At 57.2% G+C, this 20,341-nt stretch overlaps 4 protein-coding genes across 4 annotated transcripts; all 4 read right to left on the minus strand.

Annotated features, from left to right (window-relative positions):
- Positions 1-1,890: 1,890 nt before the first annotated feature.
- Positions 1,891-4,391, minus strand: LOC309679954 (basic phospholipase A2 RVV-VD-like). Its single transcript, XM_082493425.1, has 4 exons — positions 4,276-4,391; positions 3,924-4,071; positions 2,807-2,913; positions 1,891-2,227 (listed from the first exon to the last, which is right to left on the minus strand). The coding sequence occupies exons 1-4, from the start codon at positions 4,304-4,306 to the stop codon at positions 2,085-2,087; spliced, it is 429 nt and encodes a 142-aa protein (XP_082349551.1). The 5' UTR covers positions 4,307-4,391; the 3' UTR covers positions 1,891-2,084.
- A 3,799-nt stretch (positions 4,392-8,190) lies between these two features.
- On the minus strand, positions 8,191-10,500 carry LOC309679955 (basic phospholipase A2 A-like). The gene is made up of 5 exons (XM_082493426.1): positions 10,403-10,500; positions 9,844-9,900; positions 9,539-9,674; positions 8,896-9,002; positions 8,191-8,735 (listed from the first exon to the last, which is right to left on the minus strand). Exons 2-5 carry the CDS (start codon positions 9,881-9,883, stop codon positions 8,611-8,613), a joined length of 408 nt encoding a protein of 135 aa, XP_082349552.1. The 5' UTR covers positions 9,884-9,900; positions 10,403-10,500; the 3' UTR covers positions 8,191-8,610.
- A 321-nt stretch (positions 10,501-10,821) lies between these two features.
- Positions 10,822-11,758, minus strand: LOC309680010 (basic phospholipase A2 Cdr-13-like; the record flags this gene model as incomplete). Its single annotated transcript, XM_082493495.1, has 4 exons — positions 10,822-10,946; positions 11,054-11,160; positions 11,297-11,441; positions 11,719-11,758. The coding sequence occupies 4 exons, from the start codon at positions 11,756-11,758 to the stop codon at positions 10,822-10,824; spliced, it is 417 nt and encodes a 138-aa protein (XP_082349621.1).
- Positions 11,759-13,706: 1,948 nt separating this feature from the next.
- On the minus strand, positions 13,707-15,223 carry LOC309680148 (phospholipase A2, membrane associated-like; the record flags this gene model as incomplete). Its single annotated transcript, XM_082493662.1, has 4 exons — positions 13,707-13,852; positions 14,176-14,282; positions 14,528-14,672; positions 15,187-15,223. The coding sequence occupies 4 exons, from the start codon at positions 15,221-15,223 to the stop codon at positions 13,707-13,709; spliced, it is 435 nt and encodes a 144-aa protein (XP_082349788.1).
- Positions 15,224-20,341: the final 5,118 nt, after the last annotated feature.

Genomic DNA, 20,341 nt, shown 5'->3' on the forward strand with positions numbered 1-20,341 from the left:
AAAACAAACTCTGAACATGCTGGGCTCTGAAGTCTTGTTACACCAGTCAAATTCTCTTCATTTTTGCCAGGATAGCTTTGTACCTGCAAAAACATTTGGTATCCAAAGATGCTAAAACTTTGTCTGGTTTAGATTTTTCCTTCAGCTATTGAAATTTCCACCTGCCCTTACGATGTGTGTTGTTTTGTTTTTTTTTTTTTTCTAGGGAATCCTTGTGCAGCATTCCTTAAGGAACTCACTTTTTATGCAGAGAATTTGTTTTGTAAACAGGTCGTGGGTTTTCCTTGCAGGAGGGAGGGAGGCGAGAAACGAGAGAAGGGAAACAACGTGATTCATAGCTGATGTTTACTCTTTGGTGGAGCTAACAGTGCTTTGTAATATGCGGTCATCGGACAACAAACGCTGCACGCTCCCTTGGTATTTGGGGAGGATTAGGGTTTGGTACGAGCTTGGAGGGTCACAAGCGGGTGGAGGGCCAGGGCTGTGCTCGGACTGCTGCAGGGTCACTGTCAGCCTCCTCAAGGCGAGGATGCGTCAGGACAACGTGGAAAACTGCTTTTCTCTGCATCCTGTCACCACCATCGTCTTCCCCAGAGTTATTTTTCCCACCTTCTCTGTCGGAATCTGAAGTTACACGAGAGTTTTCTTTTTCCTGTTTTCCCCCTCTGGACTTTCATCAGGGCACCCGCTTCTCTTTCCAAACCAAACCTCCTCTGGTTTTGCGTTCTGCGTGCGATTAAGGTGGCAAAGACGTGCCAGCTGCACTGTGTGAGCGGAGTTGTGTGTGCGGTGCGCGCTGTGGGTCAAAAGGCAAAAAACCCTCACAGATTAATTTAACAAGGCTGCACAACCCAGACCCTTCCTGGGGATGCGATGAGGCTGTGGGGTGTGTGTTCGCCTGCTGGCTTTCACGAGCTTCAGAAACTTGGGTGAAAGTGGAGAAAATTGGGTCGTTCTTCATGTTGGTATTCCAGTGTTGTATAAAACAGAGATGGTTTATGCTCGTGCAGAGCCTGTTTGCGGGTACAAACCTTAGAGGGCAGCATTGGCTTCGTCAGCCCCGTCCCACCTCTCTCCTCTCATCCCAAAGCCCTTGAGTGGCACCAGAAGATGTGTAAAAGGAGAAACTAGTGTTTGGGGTTTATAAAGATACCACGTTTGCCGTAGGAAGCGTGAGGAAGGGGAAGTGTGGGGATGTTGCTTGGGATTAAATGCTTAATGGAGTCAGGCGGGAGCCTCCAAGGCTGAAGTGAAACTCAAAGAAAATACCTTTAAACCACCTTGATTTTAGGACCTCCTGCTCTGAAGGTGCGCAAAACACATCTCCGGAGGTGGCATTAAAAGCAGACGTGCCTCCATGGAGGCCCGGGTGTGAGGGGCAGCTGGGCCTGGCTCGTTAAGGCTAATTACAGATTGTGTGCAGCTGTGCTGAGGTGGCTGTGTCTGAGGAGATCTGCCCGGCCAGAACCTGCTGGAGACGGGGTGCAAGACAGAGCCACCCCAAACCCCTGAGACCACCACCACCACCACCACCGTGCTCCCCTGGGGCTTCAGTGAGTATTAATTGCTTAAATCCTCGTTAGGAGCGGGATGGGGCTGTTATTGTGGAGCCGGGTTTGGGATCGGGGCGCAGCAGCCGCTTGCTGTTTCTGTTGATGGTTTGGTTTTTTTCTCCGAAGTTCTTAAAATTTACTGGTGGGCTGCTGAAACGTGGCTGCTGGTAAACGTTTTGTTTTTTTTTTTTTAAGGCAAAGATGCCAAAGGGTGCGCAAGCGTAAATATTTACTTCAGAAAATCCCCGTGAAGCTTTGTGCTGTGCCCTACCCCTTCCACCACTGGTTCCCGGAACACTAACGTGATGCTGGACGCGCTTTACAAATTGCCTGTGAAAAATTATTTTTATTTGCAGGGATTCCCGTGTTTTTATCACTTATTTAATGGCGGGCAGCGGGTTTTCCCTGTCCACCGGCTCCGGGGGAAGGTGCCGACTGCCTTTTCAGTGCTGCCGTGCCCTGCCTGCCGGCAGGGAAGCCAAAACCCCCACAATTTAGCCGGTTTCTGTCAGGTTTTGAGCCCGGCGTGTCTTAGCAGAAGGGAGATCGTCCCTTGCACTGAGAGTGGGGGTAGTTCTTGTAGCGGCTGTTGTAGGTCCTGGCCGTCCTTCGGAAGCACTCTGCCGCCCGCCTGTCGCACTCGCAGCTCTGCCTTTGGCACCAGTTCCCGGATCCTGGAAGAAGATGTGGCAGGGATGGATGGAGGCAGGCGAAGGGTGCCGGAGGTGGGCCGTGTCTTTAGGACCGTCCCCACGGCGTATGCAGCCCCCCGCATCGAGTTTGGGGTGTTTCGGGGAGTCCCTCGCTGCTGGTGCATGGAGCTACCTTGCTGCAAACCAGGTGTAGCCCTGGAGGGACCGTTTAATTTGCTTTTTCTACCTACGTGTGTATAGATATTTGCTTTGATCGTGGGGAACTGTGTTGTTTTGACCCACTCGCACTGAAAAAAATGGGTTTGGTCTGGAGAAACGGGGGTGGCAGTGCCGGGTCCCCATCCAAGATGGGAGGGTCACCTCCGACCCTCAGGATTTGGTCTCCACAGGAGGGTGAGCCCCCTCCTTTGGGAGGTCTCCAAGCTCTAAACTTCACCGTAGTCCTGCAAAAATCAATGCTCGCTCCTTTTCCTGGCGCTTCTCCTTCATTTCCACCCCCTTCCAAGCCAGGATGGTCTAAAGGACATCTCAGAAGATGACCCGACAGCATGGATGGTTGTGCCTTCCCACTTGGGGCTCCAACCCCACACCATCACTTACCACAGGTTATCTGGTTTCTCTGGATGGAGTAGCGGTAGATGACCAGTTTGGGACTGCAGTGAGAGGACGAGATCCTCTTGTAGCAGCAGTCGTGGGCATGGCAGCACCTGGGAGCACAAGAGTTATGGTCGGGCCAGTCCGGGGACTGGTGGGGACGATACCACAGTGGTGGACATCTTGGTGGTGCACAGCCCCCATGAGAAATGTCTGGTGCCTGTGCCCGGGTTAGGTGCAGGGTCGTGTGGCAGCCTTGTTCTCCCCGTGCTGCAGGAGCGAGGAAGGAGGACTTACGCCTTGCTGGCATCGCCAGCGCAGCGCTTTAATTGCTTTCCTTTGCAACCACTTTGCAGAACACCTAATGGTGTTCAGTGAGCCCCGGTGGTGGTCGGATCCCGATGCGTTTCTGCCTATTGCTGCAAAGGCAGAAGAAAGGCCCGTGTGCCCCGTTCCCATCAGCTACTAACCAACTTTGAAAGAGGTGTTAATGACAAGCAATGATTTTTGCGTGGTTATCTGGAGTACTGCCTCCAGCTCTGGAGCCCCCAACATAGGAAAGACATGGACGTGTTGGAGTGGGACCAGAGGAGGCCCCGGAGATGCTGGGAGGGCTGGAGCCCCTCTGCTGGGAGGACGGGCTGGGAGAGTTGGGGGTGTTCAGGCTGGAGAAGAGAAGGCTCTGGGGAGACGTTAGAGCCCCTTCCAGTGCCTAAAGGGGCTCCAGAAGAGCTGGGGAGGGACTCTGGATCAGGGAGGGGAGCCATGGGATGAGGAGGAACGGTTTTACACTGAAAGAGGGTGGATTTAGGTTAGATATTTGGAAGAAATTTTTCCGTGTGCGGGCGGTGAGCCCCTGGCGCAGGGTGCCCCGAGGAGCTGTGGCTGCCCCATCCCTGGAGGTGCTCAAGGCCAGGTTGGAGGGGGCTTGGAGCAACCTGGGCTGGGGGGAGGTGTCCCTGCCCAGGGCAGGGGGGATGGAACTGGGTGATCTTCAAGGTCCCTTCCAACCCAAACCACACTATGATTCTATGATCTCAGCTCCCGGGAGCAGGGGCACACGTTCCCCGCGCTGTACCCAGCACTGGGGACACCCGCTCTGCCTTCACCAGGTCCAACTTACCTGTCAGTCTCATCCACCGGCTGTTTGGATCCCCCCCAGCCGCAGTGGCAGCCGTAACGGTTGTAGGACAGCGGTGGTTTCCCAGTCTCGTGCTTAATCATTGAACCAAACTGAATCAAGTTGCTGCCGGCGGGGGCCAGCCCTGCCACTGGAGACAGGGGGGGTTAGGAGCAGCGGGAAAAGCAACCTTCTGTCCCACCCCCCTCTGGGGGAAAAAAAAAAAAGAGCATTTTCACACACCCCACTCCCCCCGCTGCCCCCAACTTTATTGTTTATGGGGAGAAATTGGCAGCGCCGGGCTTTTCGCCACCGCCTTGCCCGGCAGGGTGAGAGCTGGCGCGGGGGTACTCACGGCAGAGGAGCAGCAGCAGGAAGACGTTCATATCTGGCGGTGGCAGCTCTGGTGTTCAGGTGAGCCCAAGGTGCCACCAGTCGCACCTTTTATGGCCACTGTCTACCCGCTCGGCAGGGCCCCTCCTTTGGAGAACCCAAAGTGGGCAAATATTGACAAACCTCAGCATATTTGTCCCTCTCCATGTGCAACGTCTCTCAGCATTGCTGGAGGCCCTGGCTATAGGATCACAGAACGGTCAGGGTTGGAAGGGACCTCTGGGGCTCTTCTAGTCCCAGAGCAGGGGCACCTCCAGCAGTGGCACAGGACACGTCCAGGTGGGTTTGGAATGGCTCCAGAGTGGGAGACTCCCCCCCATCTCTGGGCAGCTGTGCCAGTGCTCTGCTGCCCCCACAGGAGAGAAGTCCCTCCTCGGGTTGAGATGGAACTGCCTACGGTCATGTTTGTGCCCGTTCCCTCTTGTCCTGTCACTGGGCACCACTGAACACAGACTGGTCCCATCCCCCCGGCACCCTCCCGTTAAGGATTGATGAGTGTTGAGAAGATCCCCCCTCAGTCTTCTCCAGACTGAAAAGCCCCAACTCCCTCAGCCTCTCCTCATCAGAGAGATGCTCCAGTCCCCTCATCATCTCCGCAGCCCTTTGCTGGACCCTCTCCAGCAGTTCCCTGTCCTTCTTGACCCGGGGAGCCCCGAACTGGACACAGCACTCCAGATGTGGCCTCCACAGGGCAGAGCAGAGGGGGAGGATGACCTCCCTTGACCTGCTGGCCACACTCTGCTTGATGCTCCCCAGGATGCCATTGGCCTTCTTGGCCACCAGGGCACATTGCTGGCCACCACGGATGCTCTCATTGCGAGAGGTTTTGGCGGACTGGGATGAGTTGGGCAGACTGGGACTGAGTCTGTGCACAGCTCTGGGTATCTCAGCACCCCAATGCCTCCCTGAACAAAACAGGAGAACTTGAGGGAGAACGGGAACCCTGGATGACTCGGTTTGTTCCTGGATGACTACTAGGGTTTGGGGTTTTTTTTTTGATGTCTTGGTTAGAAAACGCCATTCTGTATCTTACTGTTTCCATCCTGACTTACCTGGGTAGGGAGAAAATGCAGGCAGAGCGAAGCATCCTCCAATCCTGACTTCCCAAAGCGGGTGAGATGCGGAGGTGGGTCCTGCAGACCAGGCTGTGGGTGCAGGCGGGGCTGAGCGTGGGGGTTTGCTTGTCAGCGGGAGCTTGTCAGTGCCCGCAGATGTTCCTTGCGTATGCGGGGATGCTCCATCGCTTTCCCCGTGTGCGCTGCGCAGAGCCTCGGTCTCAGAGTGGGGAATGCTCACGCCCCATCGCACGAGGTGTCTGGTTCGTCTTGATGTAGAAACAAAATAAAACAAGCAGCGGAGTAAGGGAAAAAAAAAATATGTGAGTGGTGTATAATGGAATGGTAAAAAAAAAAAAAAGAGAATGGGGATGTCGTTTGCTTGGAGAGAATCTCTAATTAAATAGGCGATGCTGAACAATACTTTTAGCAGCTTTCTTCCGGCAGAGATTGCGGGTGCGTAGTGCTCTGTGGGAAACCCCGGCACGGGCAGGCGCCCAGTCTGGGGCAGGGGGAAATCCCCCCCCTCAACCGCTGATGGGGAAACTGAGGCAGGGAACAAGGATGCGACTCGTGGAAATCGCAGAGATGGTGAGAAAAGGGAACTTGGGTCAGGCCCTCAGCAAACTCCCTTCCCCTTCTGGCACATGCTGTTCGCCTCGTCAGCTCTCTGGGCCAATTTAAGCAGAACCCTGGGATGGCGGCGAGTTAATTAGCTGAACCAGGGCTTGCCATAATTCAAGATTTTCTGAGTGCGCAGCCAGTTTTTATCACTGGGGAATAAGGTGTATTTTTGGACATCAAACTGGCTGAGCTGCCGGGTGAAAGACCCTCTGCCCTGACCCCTCCACCAGCGGAGGGTTTGTAGTAGCCCTTCTCCAGATGTGAAATAACGCCACACACTGCTCTCACCTGCCATGGAGGGGCTGCAGCACCGAAGCATTCCTTCTCCGCCGGCACAGCACCACCTCCGGCTCCAGCCCAGGACGCAGGTGGCCACCGCTGCAATGGCGACGGGCCCCCCAAAACAGGGGGCACACAGGGACCGTAAGAACGAGGACACAACAGCCCACAGCCCCACGGGCACCTCGGTCCCCTTCCCCATCCCACCCGCCCCGGCCCCCTCACCTCTGCCCACGCACACACCCCGCTCTCGGGCACCTGCCCCCGCGCTGCCCTCCGCCGTCGGGCACAGGGGACGGCGACACCTCTGCAGTGGGTCCAGAGGCCATGGAAAAAGGGAGAGAAAATAAGACAGAGTGTCAATTCTGGCCATGCCCATCACCAAAACCCACCCCTGAGCATCCCCGTCCCCACTGCAGACACCGTGGTCACCCCAGTGCCACCGCCACCATCGGAGGGAAAAATTGCAGAGGAAAAAACTCATGGGGGAGACAAACCCCAGGGATAAAAGTGCAGAGTCCTAAAAGAAAAACAGGACCTGGGGAGACAGGATCAGCCCCGACATGGCCATCCCCAGGAGGGACACAGGCGCCCCAACCCCGCAGCACCCACACACCCGGGTGCCCTGTGCACAAGGGATGGTGATGGGACAGGGACCACTGCAGCACCCCACACTCCGGGGGACACGGGGACCACAGTGGCACTGCGCTCTCTCAGCACCCCCAGAACAGCCACGGCCATCACAGCCCCATCCCTCCTCCTCCTGCGGGGCCAAATCCACACCCCTGGGACGATGTGGAGTTTGTTTCTCTTTCCCCATCCGCGAACCACAACTTTTGCAGCCCACTTTATTGCCATGAACGGAGGGGGTGCGGTATCTGAGCCAACGCATCAGCGCTTGGAGCTCTGTGTGTGAATGAAACCGGTACCGCCAGGTGTCCAAGCAGAGAAACACCACAGACGGCTTAAAATCCACCCAGAATTTAAACAGGAAGAGTGTGTTTCAACCCATGGTGGCACGCAATCCGTCTGCGCGGCCGCCCCTCGCCCATCTCGGCGCGGGTTTGATCCTTGAATTACACCTTGCAAACAGCAGGTGTTGGGCGAAGGGCTGCCTGCTCCGTCCCCGTCTCCTCCGGGGACTAAACGCCGCTGGACGAGGAGGGTGGTACAGCGCCATGATGCTCGATGATGCTCGATGCCCGGGTGCGCTTCTGATTTAAGGGATGTTTCCCAGTGCTCTTGACTTCCGCTTTGGGGCACGCCAGGGTGGGGATTACAGCTGCCGATGCGCAGGGCGTGAACCCTGGGGGTAAAAAGCGCGTTTTGTTGCTGTTTCTGTGCCTGTATTCCATTGCTGAGCCCCACGGAGGCGGGGGGGTTGCGGCGCTGAGACCTCCCGGGGGTCCGACCCCGCTGAACTGGGCAGAAAACCTGTGCCGTGGGGATGCTGCGGTGGTTGGGGGGGTGGGGGGGGGAGGCAGGCACAGCCTGACCTGCCTTTTCCTAGGGGATGCGCTCGGGGTTGTTGCAGGATTGGGCCAAAACATTCTTTTCCGGTGAGAAATGTGTTTTTCCGCGCGCTGGGCGTGAGGCAAGCTGCCGGCCACCCCGTCCGCAGCAAAGGTTGCCAGCTCCCGGCCCTCCCATGGCATCGCGCCCACCCGCAGCCCTCCGCGCCGGCTTCGATTTCTCTAATTTGGGGCAAGTGTGAATTTTCAGAGCGTGGGGGCTTGGGGCTAATTGGCGGAGGGGTGTGGGGGGGGGGAAGTTCAGGGGTGCAGATGCGCATCGGTGAGAGATGCGTCACCTCTCAGGTGTCTTTTTTTTTTTTTTCCGGGTATTTCAGCGGAAAACCCGGCTAAGAGGTTAGCTCCCGGGCTCAGCCGAGTCACGTCACACCCGAGGCCCGATGTTTTGCGCTCTCTGGTTTTATTTTGGAGCAACGGAGGGAAGCGAAAAGCAGAGGGAGCCAATGGGGCTGCGCGGGGAGCCCGAGCCAAGGGGAAACGAGTGTCGGCGGAGCGGTTGGCGCTGGTTCCCATCGCCCTTCTGCAGGGACGAGGCGCAGGTGTCCACCCCTCCCTTGTTTTTCTGCGCTGAAACGTTGCGTCTGCGCCCCTTCTCCCTTCCTCGGGTCCAGCGTATAATGACGCAACTTCACGAGAGGGTTATTTGTCCTCGCGTCAAAGCCAAAAAAGCTCTGAGGAGGTGACCTGCCGGGGCTGGGAAACGCTCCTCACATCCCTTTTTTCTTACCAGCTCAGAGGTGGTTTTGCACAAAAAGCCTTGGTTTTTTTGGTGGTGGTGTTTTTTTTTTTGTTGTTTTTGTTTTTGTTTCAACACCGCCCGGCTCGTCCCCGGCACTTGCTGCGACGCCGGAGCAGCCATCGGCTACGCAGGCGGCAGAGCCGCGCTGCCCGGTCGCATCTGCAGGCACCTCTCTGGCACCAGGTCCCGGCCCCTGCGGGGAGCGGAGAGAAAAGCACATCTGAGACCTTCTTTTTGGGAAAGATCCCCCAGGGGGGTGCGTGTGTGTGTGTTTCTGCCCCGTAAAAGGGCACCGCGAAGGAGGGGAGGTGGTATGGAAAGAGGCATCCCGAACCGCGCCGGCGGGGACTCACGGCAGGTGGGGATTCCCGCTCCGGGTGCTGAGAGGGGCTGGATGGGTCCCAGGCGGCACCGCCGTGCGGCCAACCTGGCGTAGCAGCAGGCGCGGAGCCGGCAGCACCTGCGGTGAGAAGCAGAGCCTGGCCTCAGCCGAAACGTGCCGCCGGCCGCTTCTAACCCACCCGAAACACGCTCCGCAAGCCCCGGGGGGGGGGGAAGAGCCACCAGCGTCTGCGTCATCCTCCGGCTCTGAATCACCCAGGAGCTGCTCCTCCCAGCCCGTTCCCAGGTCGAGCCCCTTCTCTGCTTCCCCACAGAACCCCTTCCCGGCTCCCACAACCCCTCTGCATCCTTTGGGACTGTCCCCATCCTCCAGTGCCATCCCAGTGATTTCAGCCGCCTGCCGCTGGCACCACCCTACTGGCCACAGGGCTGGAATTAGGGGTGAACGCCACCTTGCTTCCCCCCCCTTCCCCAAAACTTGTTCCCTTCCTGCTGCTGCCCGTTGCCTCGTCTGCATTTTGCAAAGCTTCGGAGGATGCTGCTGGGGCTGCTCACAAGCCCTGGGGTTACCCCGCGGCCCGTGTTAGCCATCTTGGGGTCAGCGTTAGCCATCCTGGGGTCAGCACTAGCCATCCCGGGCAGCTTTGGCTGTACCGGTCCATTGAAGCCCTCGAGGTGCCGCTGCCGCCCCATCCCGAGTAGCAGCCGTGGGCGGTCAAATTTCCTACGGTGCTTCCCTCGAGTCCTGGTGTGAACGTGCGCGGGAGCTTCCCGCGAGCCATGAACACACCTAAAGTGACCAGAAAACGTGATTATTTTTTTTTTTCCCAAGTTATATGCAGAAACAAGGCCTGGAGGGAACAAGGGGGGAGAGGAGGGTTTGGGGATGCTCCCCGCGCTGATGCGGGGCTGCCGCCTGGCTGCCGTCTGTCCGGGGGTTGGGGAATGGCTGCGCTTACTGCAGGCAAGCAGCACCGCCAGCGTCAGCAGGACCTTCATCTTCCTCTCACCGGGGCCTGGGGGGAGGAAGGGAGGACAGACTCAGCCACGCAGCGCGGCCGGTCAACAGGCGCTGCCGTGCAAACCTCGTCCCTCTGTAATCAGGTCAAATCGCCCCGAAATTTGGAGGGAGGAAGGCAGCCGGGCCCCCCCTTGCATCTGCGTTGCTGCCTCTTGGCCGAAAGCGAACGCTTTCAGAAGGTGTCCCGCTGCCCCAGCATCCCCCACCTCCCCTCCCACCACTTTTGGCACTGGGAGCATCGCTCCGCAGGAGCAGTGCGGCTATTTCCCCCCCCCCCCCCTCCCCTCCCCGCCATGGGGGCTGCAACCTCCCAGGTGAGTTTTTACCTGTAGGAACACCACTTTATCCACCGGCGTGGAAAGCAGCAGAAGGCTGTTGCCTCTTCCCAGTGCCTTTCCCACCCCCCACCCCCCCCCCCCGCCCCGTATTTTTGTTTCCGCAGCAGCAATGCCACCACCCCACACGGCAGCAGCGGGGCGAGGGTGGGAGCTGCTCACCGGGGGGTCGCTCCGGCTCCGCTTCCTCGCCGCCGACCCGTCCCCCCGAGGAGATGCTGCCCTCCGCGTCCGGCCCGCGAGCTCCGAAATGACTCCTCTGTCCCCAAAACGCTTTGTGCTACGCCCCTTCCCTCGCCGGCCAACCCCCCCCCCCTCCTCCTCTCCCCGTGGGCTGCAGCCCGCAGTGACGCAGGGGCCGAGAAGGAGTTTTTGCAAAGTTTGGGGGAAGAGGATGATGTTGAGCGTTTTACGGGGATTTCTCTCTCCGCTCGCAGAGGAGCGGGGCGGTTTAAGCACATCGTTTATTTTCACGTTGATTAAATTCACGGCGGTGCTGAGGCGGTCCGTGCAGGCAGGGGCGCGGGGCGATGGGGGTACAGAACCCGCGAGCGCGCTCCGGCCCCGCATCCCGGCTTCCATCACCGGCACCGGTGCTTGGGGTAGAAGAGGTAGCGTTTGCTGTAGCTCCTGACGTTTTGCTTCAGGCAGAGCACCAAATTGCGGTCGCACTCGCAGGAGAGCTGAGAGCACCAGGAGCCCTCTCCTGCCGGCAGAGGGGACCCCCAGGGTCAGCCCCGGCTTTTTTTTTTTTGGGGGGTGGGGGGTGGGGGTGGGAAACACCGCCTTTTGCCAGTGAAGTGTCCTACTTACGGCAGAAGGGGCTGTTCCTGCGCCAGCCGTAGCGGTAGCCCCGCACTTTGGCATCGCAGCCGTAGCTCAGGAGGTTGGTGTAGCAGGTATCGTGCAGCTGGCAGCATCTGTACGGGAGCTCGAGGTTTTGGGGGTTGGGGGCTTTTTTTCCCCCTCCGATCCCCCTTCCCCCCCCCCCCCCCCCCCAATTTGCAACCGTGCAAGGATGCGTCCGGTCAGGGAGATTTTAAAGTGGGCGCTTACCTGTCGGTGGCATCCTTGGGCTGCCCTTTGCCCCCCAAACCACAGTAGCAGCCGTAGAAGGCGTAATGCAGCAAAGCGTTTCTCCCCGTCGCCTTCGTGATCATTTTTTGCAGATCCCAGAGGCTCCCGCGAGCCGGGGACAAACCTATGGGGGGGAAAAACGGTGGGGCTCACGCCGACAGCCAGCTCCCCAGCAGCATCCCCATCCCCCCAGGCCCCAAACTGGTACCCGGCTGGTGATGTCTTAAAAACGAGGAGATGCAACGGAGAGGAGACTTATCGCCAGCTCAGTGCGGGAGAGTTGTTGCGTGTTTGGGAGAGGGGGTGACGGGGAAAGGTTAAGAAATCACCAGCCTGGTCCTAATTTCCACGGGTGTAACTGCACAGAGAGGCGTGGGACCGGTGCGAGGGAGGACACTCACCCCACGCAAACAGCACAGCGAAGGCGAGGAGAGACTTCATCTTTCCGACAGCCCTGGGAAAGGAAACCAAACCATTTCCCCGTTATATCAACCACTTTCTTCTTTTACTTCCCCCCCGCCTCGTCTGGAGGCAGAGATGCTCCCCACCTCTGGGGATTAGGGGAGATGAGGAGGGGGTGAGGATGCACCCGTCGCTGTCGCCGCTGCCTTGGGGATGGGAAGCGATGGGAATCGGGGCGGGAAAAGGCAAAATGAAGGGAAAGGAAGAAAAGTTGGAGGAGCGATCATCCCTCGAGGGCTGCACCCCGCTGCTCTGCCGCTGGGCTGGCGTCTCCGGTAGCCTCTCCTTTGCTTTCCCGGCACGGACCTCGCTCCCTGCTTGCACCGCAGCTTTTGGGTAAAGGAGGAAAGGGAGGAAAAGCCTTCCTCCAGCCCCACTCACCTCGGGAAAGCCGCCGCTAGCTTGTGGGGCCCTGCAGCCAACAGGGCTTGCTTTATATAGCCTTTGCTTCCTGCTGTTGGATGCTCGTTTTGCCCAAATCTTGCCGACTGGGCTCTTCTGCAATTGAGAAAGTGCCGCTCTTCCCCTTTACAGGAATGCAAGAAATCCCCCCAACACCCCGTCTCCGTACCCCACGCACGGGTACCGGCGCTGGGCGCGATGTGCTGGCAAAGCGGCATCATTTCCACCCCGAGGAGGAAGCCAACGCGCTCTGCCCCCGGCTGTAGATACCCGAGGGCCCTCCCCAACACCACGGTGCCGTATCCAGGGGGGGAAATAATAGCCCTGATTCAGATTTTGCCTCCCGACAGCCACGAACGAAGCGGGTTTGGGGTTTTTGAAGGGTTGTCTGGTTTGGGAACTGTCCCTCTGCCACGCTGCAAAGGTGATTCGGGGCAAGTTATTGGTTCTTTGGGAAAAGTATATGGACAACAATAAAAGCATCGCTAAGTGTGCCGTTCCCAGAAGCACGGGGTTACGGGGTTACTGCATGGTTAAACACTTCCCACTGTGGGAGGAGAACGAAGTAAAATGGACGTGTTGGGAGAGTTGTTGCGTGTTTGGGAGAGAGGGTGACGGGGAAACCAGGACAGTTGGGATGAGCAAATGCAACTTCCCTCAATTTCTCTCTGTATTTCCGCCTCCTCACTGCAACCCCTACGCAGAACCCATCCCTTACGGAGAACCCATTTAGTCACCAACTTAACTGCCCCCCCTAAACCGGCACACGCCTCGGGATGGACGAGGCTTTGAAATCTGCCCTCCTCTGCGGTAACTATTCTTTAGCTTTAATTTTGGCCACCATTGTTATGTAAGGTCAAAGGAGACTCTCAAATCGTCTCCTACATTTTCCCACTTCTATTATTCACGTAACAACACCTGTTGGCCCTATCTCGCTTTAACACGCTGCTGTGTTTTAGCTCTGGGAGTGAGTTCAGTTGGCAGGACGGGGTGTTGGGAGAAGCCAAAAAAACCCGACTTCCGTCAGGGCTTGCAGCTGGGGAGTTCTGTTGTTAACAAACCCCTGGGAGTTTTACTTGGGGGCATCAATTCATCCTCATTTCTCGGGCTGCTGTTGGGACCACGGGAACATTGGGGGGTCAGGCAGGTGGCGTGGCTGAGGTGTGAGACGCAAAAGTGCTCCCCCAACGCGGCAGCCCAGGTGCCACCGTCGCGGTGCCTCAATCTCAGTGGCTCTTACAGAAAAGCACCAGAGAGAATAATTTCAAATACCTTTTATTGAATTATCTTTGCTGGGAAATGGAAGCAAAATGAGAAAAGAGAGAAGGAAGGGACAAAAAACTGGAAGCTGATGTGTCTTTCTGGGAACTGGAGGGGTCTCCATCCGTAACGGGTGCGTGCCCTTCCTCCTTGCGGGGAGACTTGCTGGCTCCGGCTCCGCTCAGCCCCTACATCAGGCTTTTGTTTCTGTAGCAATGGGGAAAACCAGTCAAAATCTGCAACCTTGCGTGCAGATTTCTCCTCCTCAGCACTGGAGTTTACTTCCTCGGCATTTCAGCTTGAAATAGAAGCGGTAGGATTTGTTGTAGGAATGCAAAGCGCTCGCAAAGCACGAAGCCACCGCCTTGTCGCATAGGCAGGTCTCTTTCTTGCACCAGCTCTGCTCGTCACCTGCGGGGGAAAAAAACCGGTGCTTTGCAGTGGCTTTTCCAGCTGCCGTTGGCGACGGGGTCCCCTTGGAGCACCCCCGATGCCTGGAGCTGCCCGGGGAAAGCACGTGAAGAAGCGTGTCCCAGTGCTCACCCTCTCCAGTCTGCCCGCATCCCTCGCCATGCCCATGTATTTATTGTATGCTGTGCCCTCCCATATGCACCCGGCCGGGCATCAGGCTGGTTTCAGCCCCGGGGGGGATGCCCTGCTGCCGGGCTGGGGTGTCGTGGGGAGCGGTGCTGTTTCCCCACCTCTGTGGGACCCCCCTGCTCAGCGGTACTCACCGCAGACGATGTCTCCATCGGCGATGTCGAAGCGGTAGGGGGTTATCAGGGGTCTGCAGTTGCCCTCTCGCAGCCTCCTGTAGCAGCAGTCGTGGGCATGGCAGCACCTGCGGGGGACACCATGTCAAACCGCTGCCCCCGAGCCCTCCCTCGCCACGCTTGGAAGGTAAAAGAAGGTCCAACCTCAAATTTAAGGAGACCAGGAGGAGGGGATGACAAGGCGGCAGCGAGACGTGGCTGGGGAACGGTGCAAAACCAGCGCCGGCAGGTTGCCAGCAAGGAGCTTTTTTCGGGACCCCCGCGCACACCCTGCACCAGGGCGGTGAGTGGCGATGTTTTTCCAGGTACTCACCGGTCGGTGGAGTCCACCGGGGTCCCTCTGCCCCCGATGCCACAGAAACACCCGTACCAGCTGTAGGAGAGCAGGGCACTTTTCCCCGTGGTCGATTTGATCATCTGCTCCAGCTCCAAAACACTGCCGTGAGCCGGCAACAGCCCTGCGGAGGGGCAGAGGGACGGGCTCGCACCGGCGTGGAGCGAGGAGGCAGGCGGCATTCCCCGTGCCTTGCACCAGACAGAGGAGTTAAATAACTCTGGCATTGCTGCGAATACGTGCTTTTAGGAATGTGGACCACGAGAAGCCCCAAAAAACCCCTCGGGATTATGTCTGGTTTCTGCAGTTACCCGATTCAGCCCGGCAGAAGGTATTATTGCGCCCTGTAGAGGCTGTGCCATGCTTGTGTCAGCCCTGGGCTTGGCACAGGCAGGAAAGCAGGTGACCACAGGTGACAACAGGCTCCAGGGCCTCTTAAAATACAGGTGGATCTGAGCATCCCAAAGCCTCACTGTCATGAAGACCTCCAGGATTACTGCAGTGCTACACGAAGCATTAGAGAGAAGCTGCAAAATTTAAACAAAAACCTGAACTGCGCACAAAGACTCTGGGTCCGTATGCCTCTTTTGCCACGCAGGTGAGATCCCAGCCTGGCCCGCTGAAACTGGGGCACTTACCGCAAGCCAAGAGCATGGCAAAGAGGAGATTCTTCATCCTCAGGCTGGCCCTGGAAGAGGGAAACACAACGGCGGGCGATGAGCAGCACCCCGGGGGCAGGAGAGACGCTGCCCCCATGCCTGCGCCGAGGGCACGGAGCCGTTTGGGTGCACCTTGGCAGCACCAGGTGGTGACATTAGTGTCACCGTGGATATACAGCATTGTGAAGCTGTCACCGTGCCCAAATGCACACAGCTGACTCCAGTGGGGCTTTTTGTCTCCAGTTTTGGGATGCGGTGCTTGGGATGTGTACAGGGACACAGTGGTTGTCCTGCCTGGGGCTCATGGAGAAGCTCACCGTCTGCAGCCCCCCACCGCCACCCCCCAGGCTACTTGACGAAATAACATGGCAATAAAATCCCCCCTCTCCTTACCCCCACCTGGACTTCGCAGCAGCAAAGACTGGCGGCTTAGCAGGTTCGCTTTATATAGATGGGGAGGTCCACCCCCTCCTCTATCTGCGCTGACGGTGCTATTCATCGCAGAGCAGGACTCGCCGAGTGGCTCCTCGGTAAAGGAGAAGGTTCCCATCCTTTCCCTTTACAAGAAAGATGAGTTTCCCCGCAGCGGTGTGCAGCCAGCGCGGCTGGCGATGACGTTCCCTCCGTCATCTCGCTCCTGCTCATCGGCTGGGCAACCGAACTGGCTCCATCTCGGGCCGACACAGCTTCTGGATGAGGCCAGTCAAGCTGTGGTTTTAAAAGCCACGGGGTTCGGTGGCTGGAGAGACAGGACAAAAGCGGTTTATGCCCAGGAGGTGCAGAGCTGGCACCGTGGAGGTCGGTGCATCCTTGTTCCAGGTGCAGAGGTGGCACTTTGGCCTTGGCAGCGTCTTGAGAGGGCGCTTGGTTTTGCCAACTCACACCCTGCAACCTCGGAGATGGTTTCTCTTGGGTCTTTCCCTTGCAATTGCCCCCCCCCCCCCCCCCCCCCTCCCGAATCCATGTCTGCATCCAAATGCGGCCATGCCAAATCGCAAAGGAGGACAGCGAATGCTGTGGTCTCATTTCGTGGGTCTGTAGTTTTCCCGTCCTGCCCTCAGGGCACAGGAGACCCGGGGGAGTGTGTGGGCAAGGGGTCTGCGAAATTAAATCATCAGCAGCCAAGGCTGGAAACGCCATAGAAGCCCAGCTTGGAATGCTTTTTGAATACAGTTTACTTAATCACCGTAACTGAGACATGATACAAAGACACAAGGGAGGCAGAAAACCAGAGGAGATAAGAAACAAAAGCTGCTATCTTCCCTGTGAAACTGCGGGCGAGAACAAACACACACACAAATGCAGGATATCAGGCGTGTATGCAGGGTTCCGCCCTTAGTAATTAACTGCACTTCTCGGGAAGGGAATTGGGGGGGATTGTAAGAAAATGGCTCAGGGGTCTGTAGTCAAGAAGAAAATCCCTTGTTGAATTTCTCTGGAAGGGACGTCACCTCCCGGCTGTCTTCCGTGGCTGGCGGAGATGTCTGTCCCCGGGGCTTTTCTTCCCTCTAACCTTTTATTTCCCGCCGCCAAGTAGAATAAAAAGCCATCCGAGCCTGAGAAGGAAAGGATGGGGGGCAGCAGCTCGCCTGCCTCCCCACTCAGGCGTGCCAAGTGCCTTACCCACTCGCCATCTGCACCAGAAACCATCTCAAAATGCCACGATGCAAACCCATGGGCATCACACTGACATCCAAACCCCCTGCCCTCCCCACCTGACTTTTAAAACCATGGCATCCCTGATGATTAAGCATCCCCTTCCCACCTCATCCACAAAAAAAACTTCCATTATAGAAGATTTTCCCCATTCTGGTGTTCGTTATCTGCATTGCTGGTGCTCGCGTGCTTTGGCATTGCAGGTCCTTGCCCTTCGGGGCAGGTTTGCTACTGTATTGTCCCTGATCTCCTGGGATTTTGCTGTAGATTTTGGCTAAACTTGTGTGAAAGGCACTGTCCGGGGGCCTAAACGGAGACCAGAGGGCTGGGATGACTCAGATTGGGGATTCTCAGGTGGTTTTAACCAAATCCCCTCGTTTTAAGCCTTCCCTCTCTGAGAAGGATCTCAGGAGAGCAAGCACATGAAGTTAAACCCTCTCTTCAATCGAGCCACAAACCCGAGGGCTTAAAAACCACCTGTAGAAATTATTATCCCATTGGAAATATGAAACATTTCAGCCTTCCAATGGAGGAAACAAGGAGAGGGGAATCAACTCGTGCTTCTGTTTGCTCAGAGCCTTATTGAAATATAAATGCGCCCGGTGCTTTGATCCACAAAGCGCGTGTCTTCGGTGCAATATTGCCGAACATCCTGTAGATGGGATGAGCCGATACGCAACCATCTTCTGACCTTTTTAATGCGCGGCTGTGCCTTGATCTTCCCCCACCCGCAGGGTGGAGATCCCCAGTTTGATGGTAGATAAGTTATCTGAAGCTATTTATTGCTCGTTTCTTGCTGCCTTTGGTGGGCATCTGTTAGTGGGAGAAGCAGCTGGTTAACTAGAAGTGGGTTTAAAAAGGGATTAACGGGGAGAGATGGAAATGTCAGCGTTACGTGGCGTGTTCCCACAAGGAAAACTGACTCAGGGGCTGTTTATAGCCCCGGGGGATGGGGAGGACTCCCCCTCCCTGTCAGCGCACACCGGGGTGCCAAGCTCTCCTGGCACAAAGAAAGCTTAAAAGTCCCCCAGATAAGTTGTTTTAGGTTCCCAGATGATCTTGTGCACAAATTGTAATTTTTTAAAGGCGTTCTCATCAAAACGGGTGCATTTGGCATTGATTCGTCTGGTTCTATTCTGTGATCGCTCAGGTGAAGTTGTTCAATCACACCGTTGTGAAATTCATGCCACGGGGGACATTAAAACCTAATCCCGTTGCTCCTGTTGAGCTGCCTTTGCTCAGGAAAGGGTCTAACACCGTATTTTTAAACTTACAGGGTTTAAAAAAATCAGGATTTCAGTATTCAAGGGGGGTGACAATGGTAGGGTTTTACTCTGGGTGGGATGGAGGAAAAAGGAGGGACGGGAACAACCTGGGTATCACGCTCACCCACAGGGTGTGTAGTAACTGTTTGGGAGAGGGCCCTGCTGCCACCCTCCCCACTCACCCCTTTCTCCTTCTGCCCCTCAGGACAGAGCCACCAGCCCTGCAGCAGGTGCTGGGGCCACCTCGGCACCACTATTGAGGCCCAACGCTGCGTCCTCTCCCAGCGCAGACCCCACACAGGGGCACTGCCACCACCCCAGGTACATCCCTCACGTCTGCACCAGCACCTTGTGGCTGACGCCTGACCCAGGTATGTCTCACACTGGAGCATCAGAGCTGTCCCCAGGCCTGGCTACGTCCCCCCGGGCCCACACAAGGACATCACGGCCATCCCTGGGCCTGGTTACACCCCCTGGGACCACCCTGGGACACCATGGCCGTCCACCTGGTTACATCCCCCTCAGACCCACACTGGGACACCATGGCCGTCCCCAGGCCTGGTTACATCCCCTCCGGGCTCAGACTGGCACACCATCGCTGCCCCTGAGCCTGGTTACATTCCCTGGGCCCACACTGGGACACCATGGCCGTCCCCAGATTTGGTTACACCCCTCAGACCAACACCAGATTGTCACAGCCATCCCTGGGCCCATCCCACGGGCGGCAGGCAGGCCGAGCGGGCGGCCCACCCCGGCCCCGGCCCCACTTTGCTCCGGAAGCCCCGGTGCACGGAGTAAGGCCGCGGGGAGCCGGCCCAGCCCCAGCCCTGCCAGCCTTCGGGCCCCGACACGGCGACACGGCGGCTGGAGGACCACGGCAGGCGCCGCTCCGGCCGGTTCGTCTCGATGGTTGTGGGGCGGGGTCTGCCCCGCGACCGGAAGTGGGGCGGTCGCCGTGGCAACGCAGCTGTGTTTGCCGGCGGGCGCGGGCGGCCCGAGGCGGCAGGTGAGGGGCTGTGGGGCCGGGGCTTGGCTGTGGAGTGGGGTTCTAGGGCCGGAGCTTGGCTGTGGTGCTGTGGAGTTGGGTTCTAGGGCTGGGGCCTGGCTGTGGAGTTGGTTTGTAGGGCCGGAGCCTGGCTGTGGTGCTGTGGAGTTGGGTTCTAGGCCCGGGGCCTGGCTGTGGGTCCAGGATGAAGCTCAACTGTGGGGCTGTGGCCAGTCTGGGCATTGAGGGCTCTGCTGGTGGAGCTGTGCTGTGCTGTGGGACTTGGGCTGTGCTGTACGTTCAGAGGCTTGGGTCTGCCTGTCCTCCCAGGCCCTGAGGTTGCAGTGTTTGGGGGTACCTGTGGACACAGACCTCCCTGACTGCCGTTCCCCATCCCAACCCCTCACTCCGGCACCCAAATATAAAAAGCGCCATATTTAAAAGCTCCTCACGGTGAACCTGTAATATACACAATACTGAAGCAGTACAGACCCTTGCTTAGGAGGGTCTTGCCTTGGCTTCTGGCAGGTTGTTTGTTTTGGGGGTTTTATTCTTCAAACTAGCAGTATAAGTAGTGATATCTGATAGGTTCTCCAATGCACTGGGGAGTTCCTATTCAGAGGATGCCGAACTACAGCTTGTTGCCTTAGAGTTTATTTGTTAGAGGCAAGTACATGAAAGGCACACACACCCCTCCCTCCCAGAGGCTCCTAGGAAACTCCGATGACTCACTTGCATGGCATGTCCCTGTCTGTAGCTCTGCTCGAGGCTTATGGAGGTACAGATCTCTCTGTCTCCAAGCAGCTTCATACTGGCACTGGTCAGGACGCACCTGTGTGCTGGGACTCTGCCTTGGCTTTGCTTGTGTTCGTTTGCTGAGTGTTTCCATTTCATGGTGCTGGAGGAGAAACCAAGAGTTAGAGCATCACTGGCAAACAGTTGTAGTACAACCACAGCGACTGTTCCCTTCTGTTTGTTTTGTTGGTTTGGGGTGATGAGCAGCAAGTGAGTCGGACTTTATCATTACTGGAGAATGCCAAGCAATCAAAGTTGACCTTTTTTCCCTGCTGTGATAAATCCTGCTATGCAAATCAGAGAAAAGGAAGAGGAGGTGTGTCACCCTGTCGCAATTCTCCAAAATGTTGTGAGGTTGTGGCCCTGTTGTCTGGGCTTTTGGACTGCTTTGTCCTGGTAAAGCATGAGTGGTCTGAGCGCAGCTGCAGTTGGG

This window comes from Vanellus vanellus, assembly GCF_965231255.1.
Source record: "Vanellus vanellus genome assembly, chromosome: 20".
Lineage (NCBI taxonomy): Eukaryota > Metazoa > Chordata > Aves > Charadriiformes > Charadriidae > Vanellus > Vanellus vanellus.

Coding starts and splice junctions, on each gene's coding strand:
- LOC309679954 (XM_082493425.1), bottom strand. CDS start 4,306: ATGAACGTCTTCCTGCTGCTGCTCCTCTGCC. Junction 4,072..4,275: donor CCTGCTGCTGCTCCTCTGCC/GTGAGTACCCCC, acceptor CCCTGTCTCCAG/TGGCAGGGCTGGCCCCCGCC. Junction 2,228..2,806: donor GAGAAACCAGATAACCTGTG/GTAAGTGATGGT, acceptor ATCTTCTTCCAG/GATCCGGGAACTGGTGCCAA.
- LOC309679955 (XM_082493426.1), bottom strand. CDS start 9,883: ATGAAGGTCCTGCTGACGCTGGCGGTGCTGCTTGCCTGCA. Junction 9,675..9,843: donor GGCGGTGCTGCTTGCCTGCA/GTAAGCGCAGCC, acceptor TGGTCACTTTAG/GTGTGTTCATGGCTCGCGGG. Junction 8,736..8,895: donor AGCGGGAATCCCCACCTGCC/GTGAGTCCCCGC, acceptor CGCTCCCCGCAG/GGGCCGGGACCTGGTGCCAG.